The sequence below is a fragment of the Chiloscyllium plagiosum genome, unplaced genomic scaffold, assembly GCF_037043375.1.
Source record: "Chiloscyllium plagiosum isolate Xiang-an unplaced genomic scaffold, Cpla_swu_hap1 HiC_scaffold_5, whole genome shotgun sequence".
NCBI classification, from domain to species: domain Eukaryota; kingdom Metazoa; phylum Chordata; class Chondrichthyes; order Orectolobiformes; family Hemiscylliidae; genus Chiloscyllium; species Chiloscyllium plagiosum.
Window position 1 is genome coordinate 2,511,831 of NW_028270143.1, and position 17,644 is coordinate 2,529,474.

Here is a 17,644-nt window from a genome sequence, read left to right on the forward strand (position 1 = left end):
TCTTGAAGAATTCTATAATGCTTGTGAGGCATGACCTGCCCCTCACAAAGCCATGCTGACTATCTGTAATCAAACCAACTAATTGTTTTCCAATTAATCATAAATCCTGTCTCTCAGCATCCTCTCCAATAATTTGCCCACCACTGATGTAAGTCTAACTGGTCTGTAATTCCTAGGATTATCCTTATTCCCTTTTGTGAATATTTGCCACCCTCCAATCATCTGGCACTACTCCACTGGACGGTGAAGATGCAAAGATCATCTCCAAAGGCACAGCAATCTCTTAACTTGCTTCCTGTAGTAGCCTCATCTTCCGTCTCGGAACACTTCAACCCCAGGGCATCAATGTGGACTTCACCAGTTTCCTCATTTCCCCTCCCCCCCACCTTACCCAGTTCCAACCTTCCAACTCAGCACCATCTTCATGACCTGTCCTATCCTCCTTCCCACCTATCTGCTCCACCCACCTCTCTGACGTATCACCTTCATCCCCACCCCCATCCACCCATTGTACTCTCTGCTACCTTCTCCCACCCTCCTCTCTGACCTATCACCTTCATTCACCTACTGTACTCTTTTCTACCTTCTCCCCAACTCCACCCCCCCCCCTCTCATTTATCTCTCCACCCCTAGAGGCTCCCTGCCTTCTTCCTGATGAAGGGCTTTTGCCCGTCTGGCCCAGGGGATTTATCTAACCTTATGTTTTTCAAAATTTTCAACTCATCCTCCTTCCTAATATCCACCTTTTATAGCATACCAATCTGTTTCACTCTGTCCGCAGAAACGTCAAGGTCCCTCTCAGTAGTGAATACTGAAGCAAAGTATTCATTAAGGATCTCCCCTACTTTCTCCAACTGCAGTTGTAAGTTCCTTGTATGGTCCAGTGAATTTTGATTTCAATTGTTCATTTTGCAAAGCGATCAATATCAATATGTAATTTCCTGTTTGAAACATTCCAGTTGATAGTTTATATGCTCATTTTTTCATCTACCCTTATGAAACCTTCAAATGCTTGTGCTAGCCTACATGCTCCGATGAGTCTTTCTAGAAACATAGATCCATAATCCAACGTTGAGGATTCATCCTTCTGGTTCAAACGTTTCTCCCAAATTAATTATCTCATGACCATAAATCAATTCAGATTAATTAATCCCAGAAAATTCATTTAGGAAATCTCTGGTAGCAAATAATTAGAAGATATAATCCTTTGTCCCAACCCTGTGGGTATACATGACAGTAAGTCTTAATCATGATTTTGAAAATCAGATGGTATCTCTCCAAAGCTCCAATGTTTACAAATATTACATACGTTACTTCACCTGTTTTGTACCCAAACAGCTTATGATTTCCAGCAAAATATTAGATTTAAAGTTAAAACCTTGATCAGACTGTACCTCAACTGGTAATTTATAATGAGTAAAGAACTAAGTAAACTTTTCCACTAGGCTTAAGGTGAGAGGGAAAGATTTAAAAGGGACCTAAGAGGCAACTTTTCCACACAGAGGGTGGTGCATGTAAAGAATGAGCTGCCAGAGAAAGTGGTGGTAATACAATACAACTTTTAAAAGGCTTCTAGATGGATAAATGAATAGAAAGGGTCTAGAGGGATATGGGCCAAATGCTAGCAAATGGGATCAGATAAATTTGGGACATCTGGTCAGTTTGAACAAGTTGGACCAAAGGGTCTGTTTCTGTGCTGCACAGTTCTATGACTGTACTACTCTATCTGTAATTGTCCTGAAAGGAACAGCTTCTGCGAACAGGATTGTCATACCAATAATTATAAGGATATACTGATGTCCTGCTTGTGTTTTGAGTAATGGGTCCAATACAATTGACTAACATTTGACTAAATGGCACTTCAAAAACTGGCAAAGGTTTCAAAGGATTGACATGTTGAGATTTTCCTACCACCTGAAATTTATAGTACTGTACAATATCTTTTATGAAGTCTTGGTCATACAAATTAAGTGTTTATTGACGTCTGCGTTTTCCTTATTCTTACTGGTCCTGCCATACAAATGTCACGTGTTACCCCCAATATCTCTTTATGATATCTGAGCAGTACCACTATTTTGATGAACAACTGCCCACTCTTCATCTGCAGATCTGTGAGGGTGTCTTCGCATCCTCATCAAAACCTTTAACATAATAATTCTCTGGAACTCCTTCAGCCCAAGCCTCAGTGTGAACTGTCTGTGCTAACTTAACTCTGTACTTGCGTCCTGATCCTCAATTAATGAAGAGATGCCACACATTTCTTTTGAATTATGTTCATTCTTAAATAGCCTCAGCTACTCTAACACCTCCTTGTGGTATTACTCTGATCTCTGGTGATTGGCTTTGTTTAGCCATTGCTCTGGGTTACTACACATAATGGAAAAATATCTGGAACCTGTACCTGCAACTGTTTTATCTCAACTGGAATTTCTGTGATTATCATTCCCCAAAACTGAATCAACTCCATCCATGGGTAATTTCTTAACTGTCCTGACGACTACTAGTCCAGACACAAGTCACACTTCAATTGGATCTTTTACAATGGAAGTAGGAAATGGTCACCATCTGTCCCCTTTACCTACATTTTGGCTTTCACTGAACTCTTGAGAGGAAAACTAAATACTTCTCCAACACAAGAGTTTAATAAAGCTACAGGCTAGGATGTTTCCTTTGAAGAAAATGGGAATATCTTCTCTTTAGACAAAATCCCTTCATATCTCTGCACCTATGTACTTATTCTGCATTCACAGCAGTGCTTAGAGTTGTAGTTAAAGCTACGATCTGATCCATGGCCTTATTCTTTTGAGTTTCCATTTCTGACTCGATTGTATGAATTCCCATGTATTCCCTCACAACTTCCAACATTCTGAACGAATGGGTCTCACCTTAAAATACCTCAGCTTCTGATTTTCACCTCTGTCTTCAGTGCTTTCCCTTCTAATCTGAATTGGAGAACTTGGGGCATTCCTAGTTATCCATTCTTTACTTTGGCTTCTTCTCTTCCATTCACTCTCCTATTTTCTATCCCTTTCAAATTTATGAAGGTGACAAAAAAAAGGTTTACTTTCTTGCATTTGCTCATTATTGTCAGCCATTATAGCTGCAAAACTAGATGTTGCAACCCTTTGGTCCTCAATGTGCTTTCTTATTATGGAAAACAGTGAGTTTTTAAAATTCCTCAATGAAGAATCTCTCCAAGAGCTTCACACGTGGTTGCAGCTTCTAATATTATGTTCACCTAACAAAATTAATTTGTTTACCCCTATCGAAATGAACATAGGTTTCCCCAGACCATTTCCTTTATTTCCAAGTCCTTTGCCTATCTGCCTCCGACATTCAAATAAACCCAAACTAGTTTTACGTACAGTGTTATAATCCCGAGACATCTCCTCAGACAGTGACATGTAAATTTCCTGTGCTTTACCTGTCAACTTACACAGTATGAGCAATGTCCAGTTCCCTTTTGCCCAGTTTGTTGTCTTCTCATTTTCTGAAATAATATAAAGAATGCCTCCATATTCTTTTCCTCAAAATTTAGTAGGGCCTATGGAAACTTAAATATTTCCTTATTATGATTCAGATTATTCCCACCAAGGCCTACATCAGCATCTGTTTCCTGTTACCATGTCATCATTTTAAGCATATATATATGTTTCCTTACTTTTTGTTTTGTGATTCCAATTATAGTTCCCTCATTTCTATTTCTTGTACTTGTAGTTTCATTTCCTGTTTACTTAATTCCTTCTCCCTTTATCTTTCTCCATTCTTTGTTTTTTTCTATCATCTCTACTTTTCTCATTCTTTCCTCACGCTCATGTTGTTTTAACCATAACTGGATATCACCTGATTCTGATGTTTCACTACCTGGAGTACCTGGTGTTTCTTGTATTTCCTTTAAACTCAAGTACTATGCTAGTACTTCAATTATCTCTACCTTCCCAGCTCTGCCAGGGAATGCTACCTACAGGTTACCTGCCAAATCAATCAAGTGGTCTTTGAAAGTTCATTTAACTTTCCATGTCACAATATTGATACTTTCAGGAAATCCTATGCTGTTTCCAGTGCCATGTCTTAAGTGCCATACATAACCTTACATTTTCCTAAACCTGTATTATTTATTAATACCACACACAAATCCTCATTGCCTTAGTTTTAAATCAAACCAGCTGTGAGACACCCCATTTTGTGATTACTCCTTTAATAGCAAGGTTTAATTTCCAGTGCACTACCATACTGAAGTGTAAGAGTATCGAGAGTCTGAGCAGCGAGGCTCAGGACTTGCATGGATATATATGAATTTGAGAGTCCACGAGTTAACAGATGTTTTTCCAAGCAGGACGACATCAGCTCAATGCAGGATTGACATACTCATCTTGAGGTGGACACCTCCATTCTTGTTGAAATCGTGGTCAGTGTGCTAGGAATTCTCTGCTTTTGCAAAACGATTATCTCCTTCGTTGCTCCTGGAATATCTCATTTGTGTCCAGTTGAGCAGAACTTGCTCAAGACTGTGTACTGTATTACCTCTCCCATTGTTATAGAATCATATAGTACAGAAGAGGGCCTTCAGCCCATTGCATCTACACCAATAAAAAACTACTTTAAATCTACATTAGTCCCACTTTCCAGCACTTGGGCCCTTAACTTTGAATGTTATGATATTTCAAGTGCTCATCCAAGTACTTTTTAAAGGTTGTGAGGTTTCCCACCTAAACTAACCCCTGGCAATGCATTCCAGCACCCTCCACCCTCTGAGTGAAATAGTTTTCTTCAAATTCTCTCTAAACCTCTTGCATTTCACACTAACAGTGTGCCCCCTTGTTACTGACTCTTCAACAAAGGGAATAGCTATTTTCTATCCAGTCTGTTCATGCCCCTCATAATCTTATACACCTCTATTGGTTCTATCTCAGCCTTCTATGCTCCAAAGAAAACAACCCAACTTTATCCAGTTCCTCTTCATAGCTCCATCCCAGGCAACATCCTTGTGAGTGTCGTCTAAAGCATCTCCAGTGCAATAATTTCCTTTATATGATGTGGAGATGCCAGAGTTGGACTGAGGTGGACAAGGTGAAAAATGAAATGACACCCAGGTATAGTCCAACAGGTTTATTTGAAATTGCAAGCTTTCAGAGCTTCACCTGAGGAAGGAGCACTGCTCCAAAAGCTTGCAATTTCAAATAAACCTGTTGGACTATAACTGGGTGTCATTTGATTTTCGACCATATCCTTCCTATAGTGCGGTGACCAGAACTGCATGTAGTACTCTAGCTTACAGTAGCTTACAGCTCCAATATAACCTCCTCACTCTTGCCATCTGATTGATAAAGGCAAATATGCTGCCTTAACTACTCTATTAATCTATTGATTTCTGATGAAGGGTTTTTGGCCGAAACGTCAATTTTCCTGCTCCTCAGATGCTGCCTGAGCTGCTGTGCTTTTCCAGCATCACTCTAATCTTGACTCTGATCTCCGGCATCTGCAGACCTCACTTTCACCTACTTTATTAACCTGCCCTGCTGCCTTCAGGGATTTGTGATCAAGCACAGCAAGATCCTTCTGACCATCTGAGCTTCCTAGTACCTGCCATTCACTGAGAACTCTTATCTGCTCTTGCTGACTTGTTAGATGTGAGTCATCAGATGAAAATGCAACTATCTGTCTCAAGGCTTCCACAATTAGCATCAACCTATCTTGGTGCATCCTCAGAATGAATCAGTCCCTCTGCCATGTGTAAATAATGTTGCTGAAGGCCCTGGCAGAGATTAAACTAAGAATTATGCAATTTATGATAATGAAAATAGTTATATTTCATTTGTTGCTGAAAATAAATCAGCACGACTGAGTGCTGTAAGACTTGTGGTTTTGCTGTCATCAGGTAACTGCGATCCCCCTATCTCCAAAGGCCAGGGATGATGTAACACTGCTGATCACCACAGTCTCTTCCTGTGTAGTTCCTTATCAATTCTGTCGATCTCTCTTTTATGCTCTGTATGCTCTCTTCACCTGCAGTGGTAATGCTAAAATGGAACGCGTTTACTCGACAAACGCAGTGTCTTTGACAACAGTAATGATGGGGAGCAAAATTGAATTTATCTATTGGGGAGGATGAGTGATATATAGATAAATTGGGTTATGGAAGAGTGTAAGGAAAGAGAAATGGGGACAAGTGCAAGATACGCAAAAGTGGCACAAGTGGTAACGTAAAGTGAGGGGGTGAAATGATAAGCATCGCAAGGTGTAAGTGAATGTACAAATGTACTCACCTTGCTTGTCCTGACTAGGTTACTAATGTGGCTGTGGCACTGAATTCTGAAGTTTGGACAATATTCCTTCTGCTGACTTCCCAGAAAATTTCCAGTTTTGATTTCTGTGTGGCAGCAATAGATTTCTACTGCTCATTGCAGAGAAGTGAATCTCTCTTTGGTTCGTTACAGCAGATCATATGAAGGCATCATTAAGGCAGGGTGCATCCTTCAATCATTTGAATTCCAAACTGAAAGATTTTCCTCAGTTATTTTCAACTCCAAGCTCTTGCTTTACATCTTTGGATTGGCCCTTTTGGCATTGGTATTGAGATTGCATCATGTGGGTCCTCATCATGCTGCTGCTGTACAATTGATATCAACCTGTAAATAAATTTATATTGTGGTGGCTGCATTAAAAAGCCACATACAGATGTGTTGAAATTACTTTTGAGTTTTTAATGCAATTTTGAACCTTGCTCTGCCAACGCATCTCCAAGTCAATATTAGTACAAACATTTCAGGTCAATGACCTTTCATGAGAACAGTTTTGATGAAATATCTTGAAAGGTTAACTCTCTTTCTTTCTCCACAGATGTTGCCAGACTTCCTAAGCATTTCCAGTATTTTTGGTTTGACATGACTGAATGGTATTTTTAACCCAAAGTGTAAGTTCAGTGTCCATCATGTCGTACATTAAAGCTGTCACTTGTAAATGTGATTGATTTGTGATAGCAGTAAACATTAATGCCATAATTAGTGAGAACAACTGAACATGTTAGCATAAATCTGAACTGCTAAGCAGGCTAAATATTATAAAGAGTACATATTGAATTCAATATCCAAACCCATTATATCAGATTAACATTTGTTAGCTTTGTTCCTGAATAAACATTTTATCCGACTAGTCCCCAATGATCTGAAATTTCAGTGTTGCAAAGAATAAAGATCATTTATGATTCTTACTTGGATAAATATATTCCATATTCTTTCTTCTGTAAACTTTTGTTGCTTTTCTTTGAGAGAATTAAAGTGCTCACCAAGGGGTGCTCCTTCGATAAGTTCCATAACTATATACAATCGATCATCTAAAAAGTATAGTAAATATGGCAATACTTTTTTGACATAAGCACTGAGTTGTCTTTAGCTTACACTCTATAAAATCAAAATGACATGTAACATCTTCTTGTCGGCTTTTGGTGAGAAATTGTCAAAACAAAGGAAAATGAATAGGTGAGGCAATTTTGAAAATGTTCACTCCTGCAGTAATTATCTTACATTTAAGACCATAACATATAGGAGCAGATTTCGGCCATTCGCCTCTAAGCCTTGACTCTCTACAATTCTGCCTAAACTTATTAGACCATAAGACAGAAGAGGAGAATTAGCCCATTCAGCCCATTGAGTGTGCTCAGCCATTCAATCATGGCTGATACGTTTCTCAACCTCATTCTCCTGCCTCCTCTCTACAACCCTCACCAATCAGGAATCTATCCACTGCTGTCTTAAATGCACTCAATGACTTGGCCTCTACAGCTTTCTGCGACAATGAGTTCCACAGATTAACCACCCTCTGGCTGAAGAAATTCCTCCTCATCTCAATTCTAAAGAATCATCTCTTCACTATGAGGCTGTCCTAGTCTCTCCTACTAGTGGAAACATCTTCTCCACGTCCACTCTATTCAGGTCTCTCAGTATTCTCTAAGTTTCAATCAGATCCCTTTCATCCTTCTAAACTCCATTGAGTATAGATGCAGAGTCCTCAACTGCTCTTCAAATGACAAGTCCTTAATTCATGGGATCATTCTTGTGAACTTCCTGTGGAGGCCAGCAAATCTTTCATTAGAAATGGGGCCCAAAACTACTTACAATATTCCAAATGCAATGTGACAATTCCAAATGAGTTTTATACAGTTTCAGCAGAACATTTCTGTTTGTATTCTAGCCCCCAGAAACTCCTGCCATTGCTTCTTCACTGCCAGGCTGCTCTCGCTTATCTTTGTAGTTACCTGAGAGTGGAGCAGGTCAGAGTTATTCTATAGGGAGGTGGAAATATATAAGATAATCAACCAACAATGACAATAACCTTTTTGTTTGTTAGAATCACGCATACCTGAAATGTTGATATAGTGTAGCAGCATGCAAAAATTTAAGCATGATCTAACTTATAGTTTTAATGCAAACTTGGAGCCAGGCAATCCTGGTTTGAAATCTGAATACTAAAACTACTGTTAACCTTTCATTGTACCAAGGCAAATAAAACAAGTAATATTTTAAAGTATGTCAGATGAGTGCATGCACCGTTTGCCACTAGGTGGCAATATTTCACCTTAAACGTCTAAAGTTCAAGCACCATATCTAACAGACATCCATGTCTAACAGAGGATGATTTTCTTCTGTATTCTCTCTTCAAATCCGATTATATTGCTGTCCAGTATCTTAAAATCTACATTTTATTCAGATTTATTTCACTTAAAAGCCTACATTGTTAGAAAGAAGTTACAAACTTGTTAGAAGTAAGTGAACTAAAATAGTAATGGTGCATTCATCAAATCAAGTATGGTGCAAAGTTATATTGCGCAGTTTACTAGGGCAATTGCCACCTTCAGTGCAAATGTAAACTTTTAAGAACAAATGTGAAAGGCAATGTAATTTAGATGCAAATGTGCAAACTGAATTTCTGGGTGTCAAGTACATTAGAATGCAACATTATGAATACATGAATAAGTACATTCTTATTCCAGCCTTTTTGTTTTGTAGGAAAAAAATACTTACTTTCTACAAAAGTCTTGTAATATTTCACTACATTTGGGTGATGCAGCTGCAAAAATAATATGTTGCATTAAAGGAAATTACTTTAAAATAAACTAGCTTGCAAATTCTTTTGGCACCTTTGATTTGCCAATGGCTTTTTGTCATAAACTTCAAATGCAATATAATTCTTGTAGATATGACAAAATGTAGATATGACAAAGACATTTTAAAAAAATAAGTATCAACTTTTTTATGTCACCTGAGGTACAAAAGGTTTTCTGCTATTGACTTATATAACATTTGATGGAAGGTCATCTGCCATTTGTGACAGTATTGGTTGAGGGTTAAATGTACAAAATGACAGCTAGCTCTTCAAATAGTAACCTTAGGATCTTTTAAGTCAGGGAAGCATCTGGCCAAGTCAAAATACAACACCTGCAAGCAAACCTGCTAATTTGATGCTGCTTTCAGATGCTACTCATTTGATTCTGCTTACTCATTGTCATGTTTCAGGTTCAGAAGCTCCATACAAAAATCACCAATAAAAGGAGGAACTTCACATTAAAATAGAGAGACCAGGTTAGAGATCGGCATTATATTGATGAAGACAGAAGAGCGTACTAGATTTCTTTTTGCTTGTGGGATATGTATCTCCCTGGCAAAAAGCACCATTTATTGCCCATACCTAATTGCCCTTGAGAAGATGGTGATAGGCTGCTTTTATGAATGCCTGCAATACGCCTGAGGTAGACACATCCTCGATGCTGTTAGGAAGAGAGAACCAGGTTTTAACAGTGACAGTGAAACAACAGTGATATGATTCTCTGTCAGGATAAAGTGTGACTGGGAGAGAAATTTTCAGGTGGTGATGTTTCCATGCATTTGCTCCCTTTTCCGGGTGGTAGTGGTCACAGGTGCTGTCAAAGGAAGTTTGGCAAGTTGCTGAATTGCACCTTGTAAACGCTACATGCTGCTGCCGCTGTGTGCCCATATTGAGAAAGTGAAAGTTGAAGGTAGTGGATCAAGCAGGTTGTTTTGTTCTGGATGGCGTCGAGCTTCTTGAGTATAGTCAGAGCTCCCTCAAACAGCCAAATTCCTGAATTGTGACCCCTAAATGGTGGACAAGCTTTAGGGAATCAGCAGGAGAGTTAGATGCTGCAGAATTTCTAGTTTCTGATCTGCTCTTGTAGCCACAATATATTTATTGATGGTCCAGTTAATGGTTTCTGGTTAATAGGAACTCCCAAGATGATGATGGTTGGCAATTTAACAATAGCAAAGCTGTTAAATGCCACGGAAAGTTGAGCAGATTTTCTTGTTGCTTGGGACTTGTATGGAATGAATGTTGTTTCCTACCCATTAATTCAAGCCTGACTATATTGCGGGCCTTGCTTCATATGCACATAGACTGTTCCAGTAGCTGGAGTATTGCAGTTGTGCTAAACATTGTGCAATCATCAGCGAATATCTCCGCCTCTGATCTAATGATGGAGAGAAAGTCAATGTTGAAGTATCTGAAGGTGACTAGGCTAGGACATTACCTTGATGAACTCCTGCAGCTAACATGATTAATCTCCACTAACCAAAACTATGCTACTTTGTACTAAATGTGACCCCCAATCAGTGAAGATGCCTGAAGTTGACAGCCACTGTTGTCTTCACTGCCATTTGCACAATCTGTTGCAAAGTTCCATCCTTAATCCAACAGGTGGCATAAAGGCTCTTGCATACAGCTCAATTCACTGAACTATTCATGATTTGGAGATGCCGGTGTTGGACTGGGGTGTACTAACTTTCGGAGCGCTGCTCCTTCATCAGGTTTACAATCACCTGATGAAGGAGCAGCGCTCCAAAAGCTAGTGCTTCCAATTAAACCTGTTGAACTATAACCTGGTGTTGTGTGATTTTTAACTGAAATAATCAGTTTATGAAGAAGGTGCTTAAACACCTTCTTTATCCTTGTCTCCTTTGCTCTCTTTTTGCGGTCTACACATATCTTTCCTGCCTTTTTTGTTGCTGTACTGCTTCCTCTTTCTCGTTGTTTTGAAGTCTCAAGTGTAAGAATGCATTCCCGTGATTATCATATAAAAGCAAACTGCTGGAAATTGGAAACAAAATAGAAAATGCTGAAGAGACTCAGCAGGTCTGACAGCATCTAGGAAGAGATGAACTGTTAACATTTTGAGACCAATGTATTCTGAAGAAGTCACATCAGACTTGAAACATTAACTGTGTTTCTCTCCACAGATACTGCCAGACCTGCTAAATTTCATAGAATGATATAGTACAGAAAAGGTCCATCAGCCCACCATGTCTGTACTGCCAACATTATGCTAAAACTACGCTAATCCCCTTCCCAGTACTAGGCCCATAGCTTTGAATGTTATAACATTCCAAATACACTTCCATGTACTTTTTAAAGGTTGCAAGGTTATCTGCCTCACCTACCCTTCCAGGCAATACATTCCAGAGCACCACCACCTTTTGGGTGAAAGTAGTTTTTCTAAAATCCATTCTAATCCTGCCTTCCATCTTTAAAAGTGTGCACCCTTGATATTGAGCCTTCAACCCAGGGAACAGCTGCTTTCTAACCTCTCTCCCCATGCTCTCATAATCTTATACACCTCAATCAGGAACCCTCCCCTCAACGTTCTCTGCTCCAAAGAAAATAACCTGAGCTTATCCAATCCAATTTCATAGCTAAAGCACTCTATCCCAGACAACAACCTGGTAAATTTTCTTTGCATCCCCTCCAGTGCATTGACATTCTTCCTACTGTGTGATGACCAATACTGCACATTGTATTGGCCTTAGCTGGAGTACTAAGTCCTGCACGTTTCCAACATAACCCCTCTGCTCTTATTATTTACGCTTCAACTGATAAGTCAACTGCCCTTATGCCAACTTAACCTGTCCTGCCATCATCAGAAACCTGTAGACAAGGAATCCAGGATCCCTCTGTTCTTTTGAGATTTCCACCATTCATCAAGTACTCTCTTCACTTGTTACTTCTTCCAGAGTGGTTCACCTCACACTTTTAAGGGCTAAATTTAATCTTATTCTGACCTGCCCATCTGACCAAAGTGGTCATATGCTCTTGCAAATTAAGATCATCTTCCTCACTGTCAACCACCCTGCTAAGCTTTGTGTCATTCGCAAACTTACTTATCACCACCTAACCCCATATTTTCACCTACATCATTTATATATATATCATGAACAATAAGGCACCTAGCACTAATCTCTGTGGTATGCCATTGGACACTGGCTACCACCACTCTCTGTCACTCACTGCCAAGCCAATCTTGGATCCAATTTGTCAAGTTACACTGGATCTGATCTTTTTTATCTTCTTCATCAGTCTCCCACAATGAACACTGTCAAAGGCCTTGCTGAAATCCATATAAACTACATCAACTATACTAACCTCAACGACACACTTGGTCACCTCCTCTCAAAACTCAACCAGAATTGTTAGGCATGCCCTCCCCTGACAAAGCCCTGCTGATAATTCCTGAGCAAACCTTGCCTCTATAAATACAGGGGAGAAAGTGAGGTCTGCAGATGCTGGAGATCAGAGCTGAAAATGTGTTGCTGGAAAAGCGCAGCAGGTCAGGCAGCATCCAGGGAACAGGAGAATCGACGTTTCGGGCATAAGCCCTTCTTCATTCCTGAAGAAGGGCTTATGCCCGAAACGTCGATTCTCCTGTTCCCTGGATGCTGCCTGACCTGCTGCGCTTTTCCAGCAACACATTTTCAGCTCTATAAATACAGATCAGTTCTCTCCTTCAGAATTTCTCTAATAATTTCCCTTCCACTGATGAGAGATTCATTGGTCTGTAATTCCCAGATTTATCTTTACCACCCTCTTGAAAGGTGAAACCACATGAGATCTCCTCCAGTCTTCTGGCACCTTGCCTATGGTAAGAGAGAAATTAAAAATGTTGGTCGAGGCCTCAGTGATTTCCTCCCTCATCACCCAGGCAGTCTAGGATATAATTCTTCTGGAACTGGGAACTGATTTATTTTTAAGCCCGCTGCATCACCAATACCTCCTTACTCCTTATTTGAATCTCCTCACAGACCATTTTCCTGAATTCTATATTTACATTCTCTTTTGCCTAAGTGAAGAGAGATGTGAAATATCTAACATTCTACCAATGTCCTCTGGCTCCATGCACAGATTTCCTCCTTAATCCCTAATAGGCTCTAGTTTTTCTTTGTTTATTCTCTTCCTTGATATACTTCGCCCTAATCTTGCCCACCAGTGTTTCTTCATGCCTCATCTTTGCTCTCCTAATTGTTTTCTTAAGTTCCCCCCTGCACATTCTATGCTTCACTATGGCTTCCATTGAGTTGCTCCCTTTGTTCTTATTATATACTGCTTTTTTCCCCTTTTTATCCAGCTCTGAATATTTCTAGACATCTGGGGTTCTCTGGGCTTGTTGCTCTTACATTTCACCCTAAAGGGAATATGTTGAGTCTGTACACTCCCCAATTACATTTTGAATACCCCACCCCCTCTGCTCTGCTATAAATTTACCCTCAACTAAATGTTCCCGGTCTACTTTGGCCAGTTACTGCCTTGCTTTAAATAAAGTGTGTCTTTCTCCAATTCAAATATCTTTTGCAGACCATTTTTTTCCTTTTCCATAATAAACTTAAAACCATCACTAAAATGCCCTCCTACCACCACTTCGAACACTTGCCTGACTTCACTCCTCAAAATTAGGTCCAGCACTGCACCATTCCTTGTCAAACCTTCTACATTTTGATATTAAAAAGCTTTCCTGAATATATTTCAAGAAATCTGCCACCAAACCCTTTATACTATAATTAAGTTTAGATCCTCTAATAAAATTATCCTTATATTGTTTTTACACAACCAAGTGAATTGTCTCCATATATGCTCCTCAATTCCCGAGACTATTTGGGGGCCTATATTATACTTGTATCAGTGTGACTACCCCATTTTCATTCCTAACCTCTACCCACAAAGCTTCATTTGAGGACTCTTCTAAGATATTGTCCCTTCTTACTGCAGTAATTAATTCCTTAACTAATAATGGGACACCACCTCCTCTTTTACACCCTCTCTTGTCTTGCCTGAAGTTGATACATACTCTGGAAGTTGATTTGGCCATCCAACCGCATTTTACATCCCTGAAACGCAACATGACTGAACTCCTTCTGCCTCGGTTCCTTTTTTAAGGTATACTGTGTCACTACTGAATTGGTGCATTGTGTCCCCTGCTCCCACCTAACTAGTTAAACTTCTCCTCATAGCACTAGCCAAAACCCTTCTGTAAGGTTGTTGGTCCCATTTGGGTTCAGGTGCAGACTGTCCCGCTTGTAGAGGTCCCATCTTCCCTAGAAATGGTCCCAATGGTCTGGGAATCAAATACTTTTCTTCCTATTTCAATTCTTGAACTAAGCATTCATCTGCTGTTTTGTCTATTTCTGTACTCACTAGCACGTGGAACCAGGAGTTCAGAGATTACAACCTTTGAGATCCTGCTTTTTAATCTTCTGCCTAGTAGCCTTAACTCTTGATGTAAGCCCTCATCCCTCATTCTAAGTATAATTGGTTGTACCATAATCTCTGCCTCATCACCCTCCACCTACAAGATGCCCTGTAGCTGCTCAGTGACTTCCTTGACCTTGACAACAGGGAAGCAACACACCATTCTGGAGACCCTCCTGCAGCCATAGAAACATCCCTCTGTTCCCCGAACTAATGAATCCCCTATTACTATTGCTCCACTTTTCATCTTACCCGCTTCTGTATAGTCACACTCCGTATGCTATCTTTTTTAAAATTTATTAATTTTGTGGAATATGGGCATCGCTGGTTGGCCAGTAGTTATTGTCCACATCCCTATTTGCCCTTAAGAAGATGATAGTGAGGTGCCTTCTTGAACTGCTGCAGTCCACTTCCTGTGGGTTGACCCACAATGCCATTAGGGAGGGAATTCCAGGATTTTGACCCAGCAACAGTGAAGGAACAATGATATATTTCCAAGTAAGGATGATGAGTGACTTGGAAGGGAACTTGAAGGTAGTGGTGTTCCCATATGCCTGTTGTCCTTGTCCTTCTAGAAGGAAGTGGTCGTGGGTTTGGAAGGTGCTGTCTGAGGATCTTTGGTGAATCTCTGCAGCACAATTTGTAGATAGTATACATACTGCCACTGACCATCAGTGGTGAAGGGGGTGGATGCTTGTGGAAGTAGTGCCAATCAAATGGGCTGCTTTGTCCTGCATGTTATCAAGCTTTTTGAGAGTTGTTGAGACTGCACTCATCCAGGCAAGTTGGGAGTATTCCACCTCACTCCTGACTTGTGCCATGTAGATGGTGGAAAGTTTTCAAGAATCAGGAGGTGAGTTACTCGCTGCAGTATTTTTTGCTTCTGACTTGGTCTTGTAGCTACTTTCTGCAGTCTCTTTAAGAATCAGCAGCCTCATCAGCTTTCAAAATGGAAAACCAATTCATGAGTGGGACCCCAGGGAACTCTTGCGCTCCCTTTTTTCATTCAGTCCCTTGATCTGTGATGTGACCACCTCAGTGTCTCCAGCTGCTGCTTGAGTTCTGAAACCAGTATTTCTTCAGCATTTTCTGCTTTGTTTTTGTTCTCATGATTCTCAAAAGTACAAAAGTGAATCCTTGAAACTGTTTCTGAAACAAACTCGTTCTAAAATATTTTAATACCAATATGGGAAAGCCACCTATCAACATAGACTAGCAGGATTTGTTCGGTGGCATCAGAAATTGAGGATTCAGAAACCTGCAGATACAAACTTCATGAAAACCCCATGATTCAGGTGGAAATTCTAAATAACATGTTAAAATAACTTCTGCATTTTTTTCAGATAATTGCCTAGGATGCCCAAAACTAATATGGTGTTAGGAATACTTTGTCATGTTGCAGAAGTGCACAATTTTGTTTTGGTTTATGTTTGACCTGAAAAATGCCCAACTCTCCATCCCTCTGGCTTCAAACCAAGTATCAAAAGTGCCAAATCTCTTTTGCTTTACTTCACTGAATAAAGCCTAATATTTTACTCTTCACCTTCTTAGATACCTTTGAGATCAAGGATAATTTGCAATACTCTGGAGTTGTGGGTCCCAGGTGATTAAATAGTCCAAAGTTGGATATGTATACCCTGCCACAGGTGGGGCTGGTGGTGCTTCATGAGAAGGGTGGGTGGTATGCTTGGGTCTTTACAGGCTCCTTCTGCTGTTTATACTTGGCCTACACTTGGGCTTGTCAGAGATGCTTAAAATGGTTACCACCGTTGCAGATGCTTCTTCTCCAGTTTGGGCGGTCTTGAGCAAGAGATTCCCATGAGTCGGTGGGCTGTTGCATTTTTTTAAGAAGGCTTTGAGGATGTCCTTGAAGCATTTCCTCTGCCTTCCTGATAACCACTTAAAATGACAAAGTTCAGAATAGAGAGCTAATTTGGGGATTTTTGTGTGAGGCATGCTCAATTGATTGAGTGTAACTAGTATCTTGATACTGGCCTGAGAGAGGAATGATACTGATGGAACATCTATGCTGCCACTGGATTTTCAGAAAATTTCAGAGGTATCATTAATGATAATTTGCTTGAGATTTGAGGTGTCTGCTGTATGTTGTCTACATCTCCAATACATACAGTCTGCCCTACAGACTATGAGCTTGGCACGGGTTTGAGGTCTTTTCAATCAAATTCTCTGTTCCTCAGATAGCCAAAGAGCGCTCTAGAGATGAAGTTAAATTTCATTGTTGGTGCTTGTCCTTACTGAAATGAGGCTTCCACTGTATGAAAACTGATCCATATTGTTCTGTGGTTCACATTTGGAGTAGGGAGACAATGTTGCCCAGCAGGCTTGATCTTTTGTCTTCTGAAGGTTTAACTTTAAGCCCATTATCTTATACAGCTCCATGATTGCACTGATGATGGTTTGCAGCTCAGCCTTCTATGCAGCTTATATACAAGTGTTGTATAAGTACTGCAGCTCGATGTCAGAGGTTTGGGTTGTTTTGATTCTGGACAGGAAATGATGTAGGCTGAGTAGTTTTCTACACATCCTGTAGTGAGCTCCATCCAGTGTGAAGCTTCATGGAAATGGGGTGGAGTGTTCCAGATCAGGACTATGGAAAAAAGCATTGGTGCTACGATGGGGATAGCCTGTAGCAGATCTATTGGTGAGGATCACCATGCAACAGAGGGAGGATGCCAGCATCCAAATTTGAGGGTGCTGCATAAACCTTCTCAGTTAACAGTCAAAGAGTATTATTACGGTCAAAGAAAGTAATGTATTGAGGTTGCTGTTGCTCTCTGCACTTTTCTCAAGACTTGTCTTGCTGTGAAGATCATATCCACTATTCCTCTGAATGAACAGAATTTGCACTGTTACTCTGGGAGAAGAGATGATTGAGATGGATTCTTGTAATAACTTTCCCTGTGGTGGATAGCAGGAGTGATATTGTATTCAGTCTGTCTTGAAGTTAGTCACAATAACAGTCTCTTAGAGACCATCTAGCATACTCTGCACCTTCCAGATGAGGGAAATGCGGCTATGTATTATGCCAAGAATGCTCCTCCTTTATTTCAGCATTCCAGTGTTTATTTCATCAATGTTGATAATCTTGTTAGTTCTCAAC

General features: G+C 40.1%; 1 protein-coding gene across 6 annotated transcripts in view; it reads right to left on the minus strand.

The window, feature by feature from the left end:
* The window catches only part of nek10 (NIMA-related kinase 10), a 251,318-nt gene that overhangs the window by 99,195 nt on the left and 134,479 nt on the right, over positions 1–17,644 (minus strand). For all 6 annotated transcript variants that reach the window (XM_087986912.1, XM_087986911.1, XM_043689493.2 and 3 more), the window contains exons 20-21: positions 9,021–9,066; positions 7,212–7,333 (exon numbers count right to left, since the gene is read on the minus strand). In XM_087986912.1, coding sequence (XP_087843038.1) covers positions 7,212–7,333; positions 9,021–9,066 — 168 coding nt within the window. The remainder of the gene's footprint in view (positions 1–7,211; positions 7,334–9,020; positions 9,067–17,644) is intronic.